This window comes from Alligator mississippiensis, chromosome 13 (assembly GCF_030867095.1).
Source record: "Alligator mississippiensis isolate rAllMis1 chromosome 13, rAllMis1, whole genome shotgun sequence".
Taxonomy (NCBI): Eukaryota; Metazoa; Chordata; order Crocodylia; family Alligatoridae; genus Alligator; species Alligator mississippiensis.
Genome location: NC_081836.1, coordinates 56,143,541 through 56,163,346, shown reverse-complemented (window position 1 = coordinate 56,163,346; position 19,806 = coordinate 56,143,541). Strand labels below are relative to the sequence as shown.

Here is a 19,806-nt window from a genome sequence, read left to right as displayed (position 1 = left end):
ACCATAAATACTTCAGCAGATTGAATTAGAAAGTGACACACCACCAGCAGACGTTTCCTCTTCTCTGTTTCGCCTTCACACACCGGACTCAATCACCCACCTCTAATTGAAAAGCCACGGCGGTGCATTAAGATCATCTAAGTTATTATGAAGGACAACGCGCTGTGCATGTTGATGAACCGAGGGGTGCCGGGAGGGGAACGGTGCGACCCCGCCAAGAGATAAGAGCACACGGTGTGCTCGGATCGCAGGCAGAGCAATCAGGGGAATGGATTTCAGCATGTTCAGTTTTCCCAAGGCCATGTTGCCTTATGCAAAGGCATTGCACATGCGCCGGCAAACCAGAACACAGAGTACATGTTTGACGGGCTGTTATGAAAGGGCTCGACTGCAAAAGACACTGCAGGGTTGCAGGAGGGGAGGGAAAGTCCATTTGATTCACTGCTTCACCTGGCTCCATTCATAGCCCAAAGTCCTTCAGTCCTCTCCAGGGCCCAGCACGACTTCCAAGTGCATTTGATTTTTCACACAGCATGTCATGAAAGTGTGGAAGTCATTGCCACCGGATGTGGTGGAAGCTTGGAGGAAAGGGATGGGACACGTGCTTTGAGGAAAGGGACGTTCGTCACAGTTGAGCATTAGACTGAGGGGCATGGGGTCCAAATCAGAAGTTCCTAGACCTTCAAGGCTGGAGGCTGCAAGTGGGAAAGGAATGGGGGAAAAAGAAACCCTGGTTAGACCCACTTCCCTCTCCCTTTCAGCATCTGCTGCTGTCTGCCAGCGCCTGACACAGGAGACTAGATGAGCCTGGGGTCTGACCCAGCGCACGGCAACTCATGTTCGTCTGTACAGATCTGGAATTGTCCCCATTGCTGGAGTATGAGCCACACGTGTACATTCATTAACACATGTATCCTCGAGACACCCCTGAGAGGAGGGAACTACTACTGTCCTCATTTTAGATAGACAGGGCATATGGAGGCACAGAGGGATGAGATTCCTTGCTCAAGGTCCAACTGGGAAATGAGCCTAGGTCTTCCATGTCCCAGCCCAACACCAGAGGTTCGAGACCATCCTTCCTTCCTATGATGGCAGCATCTGGAGGTTTCACACTGCCAGGCAAGGCTGTGCTGGCAACAAGAAGCCAATCCTTTATCCTAAAGGGGCTACAATGGAAGTCCATCAAAGCAGTTGGGCTCAGGGGCTGAGTGCCCCAATCCCTTTGCCTTGCAGCTCCTGCCCTCACATCTCCACCTGCCGGGGCCCCACCATAGGAACAAAAAGCCGGTCCTTTTCCCTAAAGAGGGTGCAATGGACGTCCAGCAAAGCTGCCCATCAAAGCAGTTGGGCTCAGGGGCTGAACGCCCCAATCCCTTTGCCTTGCAGCTCTTGCCGTCACATTTCCACCCCCAGGACCCCATTGTAGCAACAAAAAGCCAGACCTTTTCCTTAAAGAGGGTGTAATGGAAGCCCATCATCAAACCAGTTGGGTTCAGGGGCCAACTTTTCCTTGCACCTCCTGTCTTCACATCTCCACCCCCAGAGCCCCATCCTGGCAACAAAAAGCAGGTCCTTTCCCCTAAAGAGGGTGTAATGGAAGTCCATCATCAAACCAGTTGGGCTCAGGGGTGCAGCACCCCAATGCCTTTAATTTGCACCTCCTGTTTTCACATCTCCACCCCCCAGAGCCCCATCCTTGCAACAAAAAGCCAGACCTTTCCCCTAAAGAGGGTGTAATGGAAGCCCATCATCAAACCAGTTGGGCTCAGGGGTTGAGCGCCCCAATCCCTTTTCCTTGCACCTCCTGTCTTCACACCTCCACTCCCGGAGCCCCAACCTGGCAACAAAAAGCGTGTCCTTTTCCCTAAAGAGGGTGTAATGGAAGCCCATCATCAAACCAGTTGGGTTCAGGGGCCAACTTTTCCTTGCACCTCCTGTCTTCACATCTCCAACCCCAGAGCCCCATCCTGGCAACAAAAAGCATGCCTTTTCCCCTAAAGAGGGTGCAGTGGAAGCCCATCATCGAACCAGCTGGGCTCAGGGGTGCAGCACCCCAATGCCTTTAACTTGCACCTCCTGTCTTCACATCTCCACCCCCCAGGACCCCATTGTAGCAACAAAAAGCCAAACCTTTTCCTTAAAGAGAGTGTAATGGAAGCCCATCATCAGACCAGTTGGGCTCAGGGGTTGAGCGCCCCAATCCCTTTTCCTTGTACCTCCTGTCTTCACACCTCCACTCCCGGAGCCCCAACCTGGCAACAAAAAGTGTGTCCTTTTCCCTAAAGAGGGTGTAATGGAAGCACATCATCAAACCAGTTGGGCTCAGGGGCCAACTTTTCCTTGCACCTCCTGTCTTCACATCTCCACCCCTGGAGCCCCATCCTGGCAACAAAAAGCGTGTCCTTTTCCCTAAAGAGGGTGCAGTGGAAGTCCATCATCAAACCAGTTGGGTTCAGGGGCCAACTTTTCCTTGCACCTCCTGTCTTCACATCTCCACCCCCGGAGCCCCATCCTGGCAACAAAAAGCAGGTCCTTTTCCCTAAAGAGGGTGCAGTGGAAGCCCATCATCAAACCAGCTGGGCTCAGGGGTGCAGCACCCCAATGCCTTTAACTTGCACCTCCTGTCTTCACATCTCCACCCCCCAGGACCCCATTGTAGCAACAAAAAGCCAAACCTTTTCCTTAAAGAAGGTGTAATGGAAGCACATCATCAAACCAGTTGGGCTCAGGAGCCAACTTTTCCTTGCACCTTTTGTCTTCACATCTCCACCCCCCGGAGCCCCATCCTGGCAACAAAAAGCATGCCTTTTCCCCTAAAGAGGGTGCAGTGGAAGCCCATCATCAAACCAGTTGGGCTCAGGGGTGCAGCACCCCAAAGCCTTTTTGCTTGCAGCTCCTGCCCTCCCACCCCCACCGCGGCTTGTCCCCGGGGAGGGGGGATCCCCGCGGCGGGCGGGGGGTGGGGGCTGGAGGTGGATGGGGCCGCGCCGCAGGTGCCATGGTGATGCAGGGGGAGGAGGGAGCCTGGCACACGGCCATCCTCCGAGGAGGCAAGGAGGCAGACAGCCCGGGGCAGCCTCCCAGCTGCAGCCGGAGCGCGGGCGGAGCAGCGCAGCGCAGCGCAGCGCAGCGCAGGTAGGGGCTGGCCGCGCACCTGTGGCTGCACCCCGTCCCCACCCCGCCGCCCTGCATGCACCCCGGGGGGCCCCAGCATCGCCCCTCCGCGCCCGGGTGCCGCATCCCCGCGCCGGCCGGCCGGCCGGGCAAGCACGGCGCGCTGCACCGGAGCCGGGACGGGGCTGAGCCGCTCCCTGGAGAGCTCGTGCAGGTAGCCCTGCTCCTGCCTTGCTTTTGGGGACGGGGGGCAGTGGCGGGGGCAATGCTGGGGCATGAAGGCACTCTCTGCATGGGGGCTGGGGGGCTTGCTAGCAAGGCTGTCTGCTTCCTCGAGCCAGCAGGATCCTCGCTGCGCTCTGCCTCCTTTAACGATCCCAGTTTCTGGGTGTAGATGTCCCCCCCTGATGTATAGGGCACAGATGTCCCCCCCTGATGTATAGAGTATAGATGTCCCCCCCCGATTTATTGAGTATAGTTTCCCCCTGATGTATAGGGTATAGATGTCCCCCCCTGACTTATATAGTTTCCCCCCTGATTTATAGAGTATAGATGTCCCCCCTGATGTATAGGGTATAGATGTCCCCCCTGATGTATAGGGTATAGATGCCCCCCCCGATTTATAAGGTATAGATGTTCCCCCGATGTATAGGGTATAGATGTCCCCCCCTGATTTATAGAGTATAGTTTCCCCCTGATGTATAGGGTATAGATGTCCCCCCCTGACTTATAGAGTATAGTTTCCCCCCTGATTTATAGAGTATAGATGTCCCCCCTGATGTATAGGGTATAGATGCCCCCCCCAATTTATAGAGTATAGATGTCCCCCCTGATGTATAGGGTATAGATGTCCCCCCCTGATTTATTGAGTATAGTTTCCCCCTGATTTATAGGGTATAGATGTCCCCCCCCCCCGATTTATAGAGTATAGTTTCCCCCCTGATGTATAGGGTATAGATGTCCCCCCCGACTTATAGAGTATAGTTTCCCCCCTGATTTATAGAGTATAGATGTCGCCCCTGATGTATAGGGTATAGTTTCCCCCTGATGTATAGAGTATAGATGTCCCCCCCCTGATTTATAAGATATAAATCCCCCTCCCTGATTTTTTTGCAATGCATTCAGAAGAAGCGGGGTGGTGGGGGAGGAAAGTTAATCATTGTTTAGGGGTGGAGGATTGGCAAAGGACACAGCTCTCTGGCTTCTTTAAAAATCCCGGTGGCTGGCTGAATGGGCATAGGTTTTTTCCCTGCTTTCTTTTTCTTTTTTTCTTTTATTTATTTATTTTTTTTTGCAATCCATTTGGAAAAGTTAATCATTGTTTAGGGGTGAAGGACTGGCAAAGGGCATCTCCGCTGTATTTGAGGGCTGCAGGTTGGGATGCGGGAGCGCTTGATCAAACTTGGACGACTGATGTCGCTCTTTCCTGCCCAGGGCAGGGGGTCGGACTCGATTTATTAAGGTCCTTTCTGACCCTAAACATCGAAGCAATCTATGATGTGAATGTATTAATAAGCCTGAGTGACTGTTTTGTGTCAGTGTTTCTTGTCTGGGGGATATTTGAAATGACTGAAGAGCTGGGTTTTCCGCCTGGGTAGAAAAGGGGATGTTTTGTGCAGGAAAAAATAAAAAAGCCACACTGCTCCTATTTTCTTGCCCTTAAGAGGACTGGCATGGCTGACTTTTGAGGGCATTCCTTCTTTAAGGCCGGTCACCATGATGTTTATGGGAAGGTAGTGCTATGGATTTAAAGCATGAAAATTCAAGGCAGACAATGCGATTACAGCGCTAGCATCCCCGCAGGAATTACTGATCAAGCCTCCTGAGTAGGGATGTACCTAAGAAAGTTTGCAAGTTGTGCTTTCCCGAAGCAGCCAGCTAACTATTGTCTCTTTGGGTTGGCATGGGGGAAGTCGCTATTGAGAGCTAAATGTTGCTGTCAAATACAGCAGCGCCACGGTGCAGAAGCCAGGGGAACTGGAAGGAAACATCTGGGTTTGTGTGACTATATACGCTGCATATCTGTGCATGCAGGTGTGTCGTGCATCCGCGCATGCAGGTGTGTGTCACGCATCCGTGCATGCAGGTGTGTGTCGCATCGTGAAACATCATCCATACAGCCATCGGGCAGACAGAATCACCTTGCAGGCAGGGGTGGGGAAAAAAAAAGCAGGTTGCTTCGCAAAGGGTTGTTTTACCGGGGCATCAAGTTGTTTAGCAATGCTTTCAAGTGGTCACTGAAGTGAGCTGTCTACAGAAGTGATTACAGAAGATGCGTGTACAGACCTTGTCCTAGCAGATGTACTTCATGTTGTTTGATCTTTATAATGGGATTCGGCTCGGAAAGGTTAGAGCAACACAAGTCATACGTGTGGAGTACGGTGCTAAGCCACAGATAGACAGTGTGCGCAGTGCATCCATTTGCCGGGAAATAAACACACAGAAAGCTGAAGTCCAAAAGTGTGATGCAGGATGAAAGAAATATGTCTCATAACGCAGCTGTGGAAACCTACAGATCAGAAGTGCATGTGCTTCTCAATGAATGCATCCGACATAGGCAGGAGCAAAGATAAGTCCTGTGCACTATTGGATAAGTATAATCCAGACTGAGCAGATCAGCCGTGTGTGTGTTTATGATGAACGTGCTGCCTGCCCATGTGTGTATGAATGTCAGACCAGGGATTATTCAGACCTTTTATTAGTCGTAGAGCTAAGCAGGACACAGTTTGCCTGCTTTCTGCATATTTTTGGTGGGTTTTTTTTCCATTTCACAATTTTGTGACAATAAAACAGCTAGAGAGACACTGGACTAGCTCACAGCCTGGTGATTTGGCCCCCGAGATGTAGCAGCACGGCCTCAAACTGTGAGCGGTGCAGTCATTAGCTTCCTTCACCCTCTCCCCCCGGAGCTGTTCCTCCTTGTCTGAATAATGAAATGAGTATTTCCTGCATCTCAGGTGAGAGTCATCACCACCAGATCCCAGAGTTGGTCTCTGGCTACTTCCTTAATCCCTCCAGCCAGATCTCTTCAGCTAGACAAAGAGAGAGAAACCAGCTTTATAATTAAATCAGGAAGCATGACTTGAATGCAGGTGTCCAACTTCTGTGCTGAGTACCTGAACCACAGGGCTATTTGCTATTCTGGGATCTCTTTTCTGTCTCGTTTTGCCTGCAGTTTTCAATGTGGATCCAAGAAACCCTTCTCATTGGAAGTGTATTGATTCTGGCAGGGTCGCCCGAACAGTTTGGGCTTGGATACATTGACATTTTCTGACAAAAACATGCCCTTTAGCCAAAAGTTTCAGACCACCCCTAAATTACTTATTCATGAATATTTCCCTGAAAGAGTTTCAATTTTCCCCGAACGGTGCTGGAACAATTGGTCTGAGCCCAAATCTGTATTCACACATGAACAAGTGTCTTTGTGCACAGAGAAAAGCCTTCACAGTCCATTAATCACTGCTCACTCTTTCATTTATTAAAAGTGTTGAAGACACCCAGTCCTGGAGCAGAAGCATAATCACGTGACTTGCATGACCAGTCACACGCCAAGAGCTATTAATCATAGTAACTTATGAAAATGCCGAAGCCTGAAATTTGGCCGTCTGAACTATTCAGCACGAACGGGCCAATACCAAATCTGCATTTGCAAATCATTCGCACGCTAAAGGGAGCTCAGGTCATCAGACACTTTATCCACAGTGAATTATTTGTCCAGCAAAGAAGTAATGGCCAGATAGGTTACCCTAGTGAAATGTTGCCAGTGTGAAAATAAAATCTCTAAGATTAACAGCTAAAATACCAAGTTATTACCATGTTTTTACCCTCAGGGGTGATCGGTATCTGAGGTCTTAATAGAATTGATTAAAAAAAGGGGAAAAATGTAAACTGAATCAACATTGTTTCCTTAAAAAAAAAAAAAAAAGTTTAATTAAAAAAAAAAAGCCAAACATTTTGAAAATGTGTTTCATTTCAGTTGTAGGGGGAGAAAATGGTTTCTAACTCATCAAATGTTTTTCCTGTGGAATAAAGGATGGGAAAATGTTTTTAAAAAGTGAGAAAAAAAACCTATTTTTATTTTAACTTCTAATCTTCTTTCCCCTGTGTTGGTGGAGGGGGGTGAGAGAGCATCTGTGAAAGGGGATTTTGAAAGTATTTTAAAATAACTTAACATTTTTTCTAAATAATGTATGATATATAAATAATAAGTGGCATATTTCTACATGACATTTTTGGCATGAAAGTGACTATTTACTCAATCCCTTCCCCTTCCACCCACAACTATTTTATTACCATAGGCTTTATGCAGATCTAGTTACTGGTTTGATGTTTTACTCACTTCTCCCCCCCCCCCCCCCCCCCCAAAAAAAAAAAATTAGGTGGTTTATCCTGCTGTAGCTAATTGGATTTTAATAGGATTAACTTACACTAGCTGAAGATCTGGTAATTTAACGCTTTCTTCTTGCTTTAAGTAGCGTTAGAGCGATGTTGCAGCCATGATGGTCCAATAATTGTGTGAGACTCAAGGATTTCTTAGGGTGATATCTTTTTATTGGACCAACCGCATCATTGGGATAAAGTTAGGTGAACTTTTGAATGCAAGACAATCTGGTTGGGAACTCAATCCCAACGATGCAGTTGGTCCAATAAGAGAAAATCCCCCTAAGAAATCCTTGCTTCTCGCTTTATGCGAGAGATGACTTTGCCTATTGACTGTGGCCATCGTTAGCAGAGCCGTAGTGTACTCAAGGCTCTTCCCTCCCTGTTCCCTGCAGGAGAAAGCCTTAAGGAAAAGCAAGTTGCATTTGAAGGAGAGGACAATGTACTTGCACCCCATATAGAGCAGTTTGGGTGGGGAGCCAAATGTGGCCGCTCTCCCCATTACAGCAAGTATCTCCAGTGATGCATCCTGGGAAACTCAAACAACACGCAACCCAAGTTATGGTTGTAACGACATACTATTCTGGCTTATTTACCCATGGGCTTTTTCCTATTAATACTGAGAGCATTTGCTTTAAAAACTGGATTTATTTGAGATAGCATTTCATCTGCTTCTACTGCTTATTATCCACCTGGAAGCCATAATCTACCTTTCTGTTATCTTAATTCTCTTCACAGCAATTAAGTTTGATGTTGCATTGAAAAAGATAATGATTCCAGGTGGCAACTAAGCAAAAGGATGAAATCCCGACCCTCAAGAGTCTGCTATTATGCAATCTCTTCCTGACCCCCTGCTGGCAATCACTTTATGTCTTCAAGCATGAGGCTTTCCTTGGGGTATTTATTGTAGCGGCAGTGCTCTGTATCACAGAGTCTGGAGCAACTGAAATATGAACAGCCTTACCAAAAGTGCACGCTCAAATGGCAGAGCTGAATTTTCAGGTGGCCGGTTGTGTGTCTGAATGACCCCAACACCTGCTTTTATGCACGCGGTCAAGGGAATTGCACATCCAAACTGTGCATGCAGCTGCACATCACTGTTCTTGGGAAGCTAGCTCTAGCTTATTAAAATAAAAAAAAGGTTTTAAAATCTAAGGCTTGGTCTCTGCTTAAGGTGTTTATTTCCATATTACATAGTTTGAAGAGCAAAAAGCTGTGAGAAACCATTTGACTGTCACCGATGGATTTCGGACTCAGGTTCTCAATGTGAGCTGCAAACATAAGAATGCTCCACGGGCCGTCCAGGAAGCTGAGCCTGGGATCTCCCATAAGCTCCTAAAACTGGGGCTGCAGATATGACCCCATGAGCAGGTAGCAGTATTAGGTTCTTATCTTCTTTGGGAATGTCTACATGTGAATTTACTTACTGTGCAGTAAGCAGTTTTTAGGCCGGCATCTACATGTGCAGCCATTAAAGTGCAGTAACACTGTGCGTGCACTGCTTGGGACCAAGTCAGTCCACACGCATGGTGTAACTGTGCGGTAAGGTGTCTGCACATGTATTACTGTGCAGTAACTAATAGGGCATACATTTGACACCTGCCTCATACAGGTATCAAAGTTATGCCCAAGTCAGCGTAAGTCGCCACAGTTACTGCGCAGTACGGGCACGCACATGTAGACGTGCACCTGTACTGTGCAGGTTTTTGGTTAACCTAAATTACTGTGCAGTAAATGTGCATGCGTATTCGCACCCTCTGTGAACCAGTTCCTACAGGAGGACTTGCTCTGCAAGGAGAGAATTATTTAAAATAAAGGTATCTGTTCACATTTTAATACAAAAGCGGTAATCATGGACACACTGCTTTCAATCTGAATTTTGGGTAGCATCGAGCTTATGACACTTGGATATTAGGACAAACTCTCTCCTAGGAGGGTGGTGAAGCACTGGAACAGGTTACCTAGAGAGGCTGTTGGATCTCCATCCTTGGAGGGTTTTAAGACCGTGGTAGACAAAGCCTTGGCTGGGACGATGCAGTTGGGGCTGGTCCTGCTTGGAGCAGGGGTTGGACTAGATGTGACCTCCTGAGCTCCTTTTCAGCCTGAAATTTTCTATGATCACAAAAGATGCTCTTTAAAGCAACCTCCTTGTAAAATCTGGCTTTTGCCTGTAGTTTGATTCTTGCTGGTGAGTCAAAGATGTGCGAGAGAGAGAACAGCACAGATGCGATCGTTAATTGACCGGGGTGGAAGGACTCTTGCATGTCTTATATGACAGGAAGGCCAAGGAGGAGCCAGGAGTGAGAGGAAGAAAATAAATTATTTTGTGGGATAGGAGACGGAAAAAGAAGTCCAACCACTCTGAGGCAAGGAGGTGGGAGCAGAAATCTCTTTCCAGCTTCAACACAGACTCAAACCATCAGAGTAAATTCTGGGCTGCATTGGTCCATGGTACAACTCTACCAATTCACATCACCATTGCGTGCTTAGAGCCAGAAATCAAATGGTGCCACCTAACCATCCTTCTCCAAGACTTGCCCTTCCAGATCTTTCCTGCTCAGGCATAGTGATGCTGCTTCAGCCACTTCTGTGCTATAGAGTCTGTCTTGAGGTCACCTTTTCCAGGCTGCACCAAAGAAGTGCTGGTTCAGGTAGCCTATTATTAGACCTTTATAAAAAATACTCCAAAGGGGTCCATTTCTGTTGTACTCTTGTAGCTAGCCTGTACCCATGCTAAGACCTCTTCACTTTTTATTCCATCAGTTCATTTTTTACCTTTAATAATTTATGCAGACAGCAGCAGGGAATGCTGCTCTACTGGAAAGGAATGGGCTTGTTATTTTTCTAGGACTGTACTCTATTTTTCTAGGACTGTACTCTATATAGGGGAGTTACACCTGGGACTAACCTGGCCCCATGTTCTCAGCTGGATCCACATGCTCTTTTCCCTGTTTTAAGCATTAAACTCATTGTAAATGTGCCCTCCAACCCACCCCCATAACCCTTAGCTATTTCAGGGGGGGATTTTACAAAACTCCCATAGGAGGATAATGTTAGGGGAGCATATTTTATGAATGAATAATCCAACCTGAGCAAATAAATATCATGCTATGCAGCATACGTTGGCTCTGTCTCGTCACCCAGCCCTGGCATTCATCCGCAGTTATGTGCTGCTGCAACCGTCTGAAGTTGTGATTGAATTGTCCTGGTAGAGCTCAGGCTGGCAGGTGGAAGCAGAATGAAAATCGGCTGTGCCGCCACAAACCGCCAGCAAGGCTTGTAGTGGAAAGGTCCAACATTTAGTTGTGCTCTGACCGAAGCCTAAATTGTCCGTGGCTGAGCATTGAAGGCAAAATGATTCTTTCATTGCCCAGGATGCTGGACTGTGATTGAGGAGGCTGACCTGGGTTCAGCTTGCTGGGTGATGCTGGGCGAGTCAGTCTTCTGCGCTGTGCCTCAGTTTTCCCCTACGTAGAATGGGTACAATGCCGCTGACCACCTCTGTAAAGCACTTGGGAATTGGTTAATGGAACATGACAACTAACTACAGGGAAGATCTTATTAAAGATGGACTAGTGTCTGTAGAAAAGTAAAACATTGCAGTCTACATCAACCTATACACTAAAGAACGCCACTTTCCTCTTCATTTCTGCTTGCCCCATTGCCTATGAACAGCTCCCTCTCCAGGTCTCTACTCCACGTCCCACCAAAGCCACCCTGCACCAAGTGATAACCTCAGGACTACGGTCTGCATTCACTTGTCTCTCAGGCTAGGGACAGACATTACGCATAAACCAGTTTGAAAAATGGGTTTCAACCTGGAACAGAACATAAGCTCAGTGCACACACACCGGTTTCAAATGGCTGAAACTGGTCTGTTGAATGTAGTCTCAGACTTAACTGATTTGGCCCGTCGAGTCAGTCTTGATGGCATCAAGCATGTCTCCAAACCGCGGTCTCTTCAGGTATGATCTTACCAGCTGCAGCTCCCGCGCACTTTACATGGCGTTCATCACCAACGATCCGCTTTTCAGTCTCGCTCGACACAGTCACACACAGGAAGATTAAACATTTCCCAAGGCTGCCAGGACCAACACACAATCAATAGGTTCTTACGACCGAGAACTTTGCCCACGCATCTTTTGCAGCGGGTGCGATGAGTCCAGAATAAAACTGCCTTTGTACTTCTGCCTTGGCAAAGCTGTGAAGCCTGACGTGCTCAGACAATCGTAATTCCTTGTAAATTCAGCCAACACTTAGGGTCTCACTGATTGATGAAAAGAGGAGAAAGACTTTGTGATAATGGTTTCGATATGATGAGCTTAGCAATAGCATTTCATCCCATCCCCAAGAGTGAAATGGTTTCCATGGAGCTGAAAATACAAAATTCATCAGGTGGAGTTTAATCAGAGTGTGAGGGTTAATGTCCCTGCTTTTATGAAGAAAAAAAAATCTGCCAAGGAATCTCTAAAGGAAAAAAATAAAGTTATTAGACCAAAGTTTTGCATCTCATTTGGCATGTGCCAATTCCCGGACCACCACTGCCTTTCCCATCGTGTGGGCACGTGGATTTGGAAGCAACTCTCAACAGGGAAGAGCACCTCCAATAAAACAAAACCCGATTTGTACCATTCCCCTTGCAAATTGGTGTTGAATTATTGTCTCAGAAACCTTTTTCCCCACAGCTGGAAAAAAAAAATCACTGGCCATTTTGCTTTGTTTGGGTTTTAGAGGTCTACTTCTTGGTGTTGCCATTTTTTTGTGGCTTGACCCTAGGAAAGTCCACTTCTGTCACATATTGCCCTGCATGCTTCTTCACTGGACCAGTCCCCATTCAACTGGGGTAGCCACTCGAGGCCTTATTCCATTTATCCCTTTGAAATGCAGGCATGAGGCTGGTTTGATGCGGTGTCTGTCCACAGACCTGGAGCAGAGCAGACAGCTGGACAATGCTGGTCTGCTTCTAACATCCCTTTCTCCTTCTTGGACTCCTATACTCTGGCTGACCATGCTGTATTATATTATAAGGCAATGATTATTCACCGATTACACCTCATTGCAAAGCTTGCACCCCTTTGTCCATTTTGCAAGAGGAAAACAATGGACCAGAAAGGAGCAGTGGTCTCTATAAGGAAATTATATCTATCTATCTATAGATATAGATATAGATAGATATGTATATCTATATCTATCTACCTATACACACACACACACACACACACACACACACACACGTATATATGTATATCTATCTATCTGTCTGATGAAGCTGTTATTTTAGGCAGCAAGACGCATCATCTATCACATTCTTCTCTGGAGGACATTAGACTGGGAAAAACTTCTCCTGGATTGGAAGTACTGCAGCAGGACACTCAAGAAACGAGCAGATATGGTTTTGCTGGGGCAGAGAGCTTCTCTGGAGGACAACTGATCACTCCCAGTGCAATGGTGGGTGACATTAGTAAAGTCTAGGAGCAAGGATTTCTCAGGGCAGTATCTTTTATTGCAGCAGCTGTGTAGTTAGACAAGCTATCGAATGCATCAGGAAGAAGAGGAGGTTGAGGAGCTCCAGTTAATTCAGCATCTTATGAGGTTGCTTCTTTGGAGCCACCATAGGAGTAAGCCACTGCCCAGAGATCACTGCCTCATTCTCAATTACTACTTAACTTTTGCAGTTTTGGAAAAGATGTGGGGGTTTCAGTCAGAGCTCCCAGAAGGAGATGGGGGGATGGCATGAGATGGTCATGACTGAAATGTGGGCAACTAGCAGAGGACCAAGAAGCATTTCCATACTGCATGTAGTTCAGATGCAATCTTCAAACCACATCATGCTAAGGCAAGCAAGCAGCCTCCTCCCTTTGGAACAGCCTCCGACATAACACCGAGCATCTTATCAGTGCCCTTGGCCAACGGTGGAGTCAGCTGTGATAATGAACGTGGATCCTCCCCGCAGAGCATACGGGCCAAGAAAGTGTAACTCATGAGATGCAAAGGGAAGTAAACCACAGGGTTTACTTCCCTTTGTAAACCAAAGGGAAGTAAACCAAAGGGAAGTAAGTCTACTACAGAGCCGACTTGGTCACCACAAAGTTGTGTGAGCAGGGTTCAGAGCAAGGGATATTAGTGGGGTCTCTTTGGAGCAGGCAGAAATACGACGACAAACATCTGCATGGTCATGAAATGGGTCCCACATGTGACGCTGCTGCCTGTGGCCATGCAGAGGGGCGAGGGGCACATGTACTGTATGGGTGCATCTATTCCAGCTTCCCTAAAAGGGCAGTGCCCCTTGGTGAGGGGCTCTGTGCAGCAGTATAAGATGAAACTCTGCAATTTTGCATGCCAGAACATCCCCAAGAGGAGAGAGGCAATGTTATCATTGAGCCCCAAGGCAGTTCACACAAGCACAAGGTGCCGGATGGTACCTGAAGAGGCAAATTGGGGTTACAACATGAAGCGCCCCTTTATCTGTCGGACTCCAACTTCAGAAAAGGCAACAGCATCCCTCCTTCCTCGGTCTGTTCTCCTCTAAGTGGCGTGGATGGCGTAGCGAGCGATTGCTTTTGTTGGCAGCCCCCGGCCATGAACGGCAATGCTGGCTCTTCTGTGCTTCCACGTAGTTTGGCAGCGATGGCCCAAATAGAGATGCTAGGATAGGGATTTGTTTGGGAGGAACAGGGTGAGCGGACATGCCTCCTTTTATCCCGTCTCGACCCACTTAATGCCAAATCACACACCCAGAGCAACTGGCTTACCCTTTGAGGATGGTGTTTGCAGTTCATGGCCGGTGCTTGGCAAGTAGAAGGAAGCAACTTTGGTTTCCCGGTAATGGTTTAAAATCCAAATATTTGGAAAAGCAAGTGGCTCAGCACTGCATTTGGTTTATGTGCAGTGTTCATGTCCACAGAACTAATGTCCCCGTTGCCCGTGCTGTGTTTTATTTGCTGGGAGGCGGGAGGCGATGCCTGTCTGTAAGCAGGAGACAAACTTTCCTTCCATACTTAATAATGGGTTTTGTTGCAGCTGGTATGGCAGCTCCTTTACTGTTATGCATATTTTTTAAATCAATAGAACAATAAGGTGTTTTTTGCTTTGTTTTTTTTCCAGACATTTTCTCAGCTGGTCTGGCTCAGGTTTCAGTGCAGAGTCAAGGATCTGCCCATTCAGCGGGCAGGGTGCAAGGCACAGAAAGGGATTTATGTACATCGCATCACTGACATCCACTCGAGACTTCCTAGCCTAAGCGACCAGGCACCCACCGACAGCTGGGGGTGGCCTTTACTCACAGCCCCACGGCAGGGCTTGAATGCATGCCTTGGAAGCTGTAGCAAGATATCATAAGCGTTCAGTCAATTCAGTGCAAGCTGGGGGAGTTCATTGGATGCAGAAGATGCTTGGGAGATTCTTTAGATCAGCTTCCCTGCAACTAAACTAGCACACATCTCCCTGGTAGAAGACAAGTAAGATTTCCACTTTAGAAAAAAAGAATAATGTCCACAATAAAGCAGATGATGGTTGAAAATGAGTAAAGAACGGCGTTTTGAGAATGACTTTCAGGGCACAAGCAGGGAGCATTGACTAAAGACGCCTGGTTACTATTTGGACCTATGCAAACTGCCTTCTGGCCCCATTTATATTCAGTGGGGGGGAAGATGAGAGTCGAATGATCAGCCTGGGAAGTTGATCACGTTATACATGTAAATGCAAAATTGCATGTTATGGGTTTAACAGTTCTACGCAAAGTATTGGCCTTCCTGGTACGCTCCTCTCTAATAATTGGGACGTCAGGGAGGGAGGGTATCGATACTTGATGGGCATGCAAAGGATGCACTAATCAATATAATAATTGGTGCATCAGGCACAGTTTGCAAGCTTTCCTCTACGCCATTTGACAAATGAACCTTAACTCCTAGTCCTCCTCGTTGGGGTAGGACACCCTTGGAGGTCTGAGCTTTGGGTCTGTAAAGAGCGTTTCCCAGATGCAAATCCTCCTATTTTGAGGCCAAGGAGAAAGAGCGGGTGGGGAAGGTTAATGGAAACGTAGCATTTACCAAGGACAAAAGCTGATCTCCTGTTATTCAGCACAGGAAGCCTCTTTGCAATTGTGACATATGTTTTGTCTCATCCCGTCTTCCACGTCCTAACACAAGGGTGCTTCCATTATAGGTATCATAGCATTTTTTGCTCAGGTTTTGCTGCTTATTGTGGAGAGTTTTGTTTTCCACACCTACACAGATGCTGATGTTTCCCATGGGTTTTCAAAGGGGTCTGCCAGACTGTGAGCGGCGTGTGAATCTGTCAGCTCAGATTGCTTCTGTCAGCCGGCAGACCTGGGAGAGATTTCAGCGGAAAAAGCCTCAAATGCAGAATGGAAATCTAGGTTTGGCTCTGGATTTTAAAACCAGCCTTGTGCCCCAAGGCACTTCGACTGGCGGTTTCCTTTCACATACACTCAGAATAGATTCACGCCTGGTTTTTAAGGGCCGGATTATAGTAAAAGAGCCCAGGATCAGACTTTAAAAGTCACTGAACGCCTATGGCAGACGTTGCATTTTCAAAAGCTTTGATTGTGACACCTTTGTTGCTAAAAGTCGTTCCAAGTCTGGCCCTGCATCAATGCTTAATCTCTTTTAATTGAAGATCGAGTGGGAGGGGGGGGTGTTCATGCTGGAAAAACAACAAAAAATGACCTCAAATATTGGTCTCAGGAAGGGTATGAAGCACAAAATGTGAGGGAGAGAGATGGGTTGTGGTATCATTTTGGGTAACACAATCTTCCCAGGGTGTGCCATAATGACTCACAGAAAGTAATATTCCCGATTGGCAGGGCTTTCTTGGGTGACAGCGGTCCATAGTGGGTGCATCTACACGTTCATTAATGCACAGTAATTACTGCACATTTAATTTAGCATTTACTTAATGAAGCACTAACTAAATGAGCAGTAACTAGAGTTATTGCACAGTAGCGCCGGCGCATGGGTTTTTTCATCCTGCTAACCGTAGTAGCCTAATAGGACTGCGCAGTAGTGTATTATCACGGTTTTTGCCCAGCGCAGTGTTATTAGGCTAATGTGCATTAAACATCTCATGTAGAAATGCCCAGTACCAACCTACCAACATAACATTACTAAAAATGATGGGTACATCTTCCTACAATAACAGCTCTTGCTTTTTTGGATGTTAGAGTACAGACGGCTCCAAATCGCTTTGAACTGTGACGTTTTTAACGTTCCTCTGAATTTTCCTCTCTCTGATTTTGTGGTGTAGTCCCTTACAAACGGATCCCAAGAGCAAAACCTCAACCTGCCCATATCTACAGTGACAGACAGTTGGTCTGCTGCAATTTGGGGGTCCTTCTATCTTTAGGTATTGGGGATGGAGTGTGGGAATGCAACACTTGCTTGATACAAAGATGATCGCTGCTTATATTTATGATAGAAATCATAAATACATGATGTGAATCATAAATATATGATACGATCAGACAATTGCTGATAATCATATATATTGCTGATATTTAAGGTACACTGAGCAATGCACGTGGCCGCTACTTAATATAGATACGACTTCTGGGTGCAACCCTTTGCATGCGCAACTTGTAAAAATGAGCTTTTAATTTGTTCTTTTCTCTTTCTTCCTCTCTTTTTCAGGCACAAGACGTTGGTGACTTTTAATCTTCCTTAGACCGAAAGAAAATTAGGGAAGGAAAAAAATGGATGCTCTTTATTACCCCGGTGTTTTTGGCATGGAAACCAGCTCCCAAGATATGAACTTCTCGTTGCTGAACAATGTGACAGAGAACGAAACCTTGTCCACGCTGCCCCCCTCCAAAGACATCCACAAAGTCCTGATTCCCATCATTTACCTCCTTGTATGTGCAATCGGACTCAGTGGGAACACGCTGGTCATTTATGTGGTTCTGCGTTACGCCAAGATGAAAACCGTCACCAACATTTACATCTTGAATTTAGCAGTAGCTGATGTACTCTTTATGCTTGGTTTGCCATTCTTGGCAACTCAGAACGCCATCTCCTACTGGCCCTTCGGCTCCTTTTTGTGCCGGCTGGTGATGACTGCAGATGGCATTAATCAGTTCACCAGTATCTTTTGCTTGACAGTCATGAGCATGGACCGCTATCTTGCCGTGGTTCATCCTATCAAGTCTACCAAGTGGCGACGTCCCAGGGTGGCCAAGCTGATCAGTATAACCGTCTGGACTTTCTCCATCTTGGTGGTGCTTCCAGTCATTATATATTCGGATGTCCAGGAAGACTTTCAGACCTGCAACATGAACTGGCCAGACCCCGTCAGCATTTGGTCAGCAGCCTTCATCATTTACACGTCGGTCTTAGGGTTTTTTGGCCCCCTGCTTGTGATCTGCCTCTGCTACCTGCTGATCGTGATTAAAGTCAAGTCCTCCGGCATCCGAGTCGGGTCTACGAGGCGCAGGCGCTCGGAGAGGAAAGTAACCCGCATGGTCGTCATCATCGTGGTCGTCTTTGTGTTTTGCTGGCTCCCGTTTTACATCCTGAACATCGTCAATTTGATATTCATATTGCCAGAGGACCCGGTGTTGCTCGGCATTTACTTCTTTGTGGTGGTTTTGTCTTATGCCAACAGCTGTGCCAACCCCATCCTTTATGGCTTTCTCTCCGACAACTTCAAGCAGAGTTTTCAGAAAGTCCTGTGCCTCCGGAAGGGGAACGGCATCGAAGACGGAGACCCGATTGAGCACAGGCAGGAAAACAGCAGCCGTTTGCAAGAATCGATGCTGACCCAGAGAAATATAGAGTTCAATGGACATATGCAAACAAGTAAGGTGTAAGGCTACAGCTTGGAGAGGAAAAAACCCCCCGTAAATAACTTGTAGAGGTGGAAAACTGGGGAGATTAAAAACCAGTGATAATATCTTGGTACAACTGACATCCTCCGACTCAGCAGCTCAAACAAATGTACATAGTTTTTTTTCCCCCCCTCTCCTAGGTAAAGGTATTATGGATGAGATTGGGTTTTGTGGAATGCTTACGGCACCGTAGCCGTCACCGGTGAACTTATGCGACTCCTTTCTTTTTTCATGTAGTTGGGAATGGGTTTACTGATATAGTCTGCCTATTTTGTGCTGGTCTCGGGGAAGGAGGGTGAGCAACATCCTGCAAAAACCTGTTTAAACCATCTTGATACATTGAGTGGATGGCTACTTTATATTGCCACGATCCGCCCGAAGCCAAAAGTACCGTAAACTCGGGTTATTTCACCAGTCCGAGGGGCATGCAAATAATGGCAGAACAGCCAATAGCGACCAGGAGTTGAGGGGTGGCCGAGAAAGGAGGCGGCGGAGAGGAAATCAGAACAATGGCAAAGTATCCAATAGGCAAATTAACGGATTATACAGTCAACGTTGGTCAATTTGGCCCAACCTGTGCTTGAAAGTGTCGTCAGTGATATGTCCCATTAAAAAAAAAAAAAAAGAAAAAAAGCACCATTTCTTCAGGCGCAGTTTTCAGCGTAACCCAGGTCATAGCCCTGATCTGGGACGATGTACATGCCCGCGGTTTTGAAGTGCTGCTTAGTCCATCTGCATTGTTTTACTGTAATTAACCTGATTAAGAGAATCGGAAGTTACTATTCAAGGAGGGCCTCAATACATTTCAAGCAAAAAATTGCAAAAAAAAAAAAAAAAAAAATTGAGAAAAGGAAGACCATAAGGAGATGAATATGAAATAATGATAAAAAAAAATCCTTCATAGTACTTTTTACATTCTAAAGCAAGTTGCTTCTAAAATGTAATCTCATCACTTCATTACTATGTAAATGACAATGATTGTGAAGTCCTGAAAAGCTGTTCTGTGTGTATCTATTGGTTCTGAATGTAAGTCTGGGCCTGAATTTAAATGGTATTTTCAGAAATTAAAATAAGTGAAATTCCTTTTTGATGAGCCATGTCATATCTTTTCCTCTCCTGGTATGACATGCCTGGTGGGACTGGTGCAGCTTTGTCCTTGATGCTTAACTTACCACAGATATAAATAAAAGTGTTCAGCCGTGTTATTACAGTAGAGTCTAGATGCTCCAGCCGGTGCAAGGTGCTGTACAAACACAAAACGACATTCAGGAAGAGCTGATAATCAGAAGAAATCAGTCAGAGGTAAAGTGACTGGACAAAGGCTATAGAAAAGGGCAGTGGCAGACCCTGGAGTGGCATCCAGCTTTTCTGATTCCCATTGCACTGCCCTATCTCCTGCTTTTTAACACCCAGAGAGAAAGGAATAGGCATGTATTCTTTCCAAATTAATGCTCAGGGGTTTCAGTTTGGTC

General features: G+C 46.7%; 1 protein-coding gene across 2 annotated transcripts; it reads left to right on the top strand.

Annotated features, from left to right (window-relative positions):
• The first annotated feature begins 3,049 nt into the window (after positions 1-3,049).
• On the top strand, positions 3,050-19,419 carry SSTR5 (somatostatin receptor 5). 2 transcript variants are annotated; one of them, XM_014608479.3, is made up of 3 exons: positions 3,050-3,135; positions 8,692-8,865; positions 17,142-19,419. In XM_014608479.3, exon 3 carries the CDS (start codon positions 17,204-17,206, stop codon positions 18,314-18,316), a length of 1,113 nt encoding a protein of 370 aa, XP_014463965.1. In that variant the 5' UTR covers positions 3,050-3,135; positions 8,692-8,865; positions 17,142-17,203; the 3' UTR covers positions 18,317-19,419. The 2 variants fall into 2 exon arrangements, with proteins under 2 accessions (XP_014463965.1, XP_014463967.1); XM_014608481.3 differs by lacking the exon at positions 8,692-8,865.
• Positions 19,420-19,806: the final 387 nt, after the last annotated feature.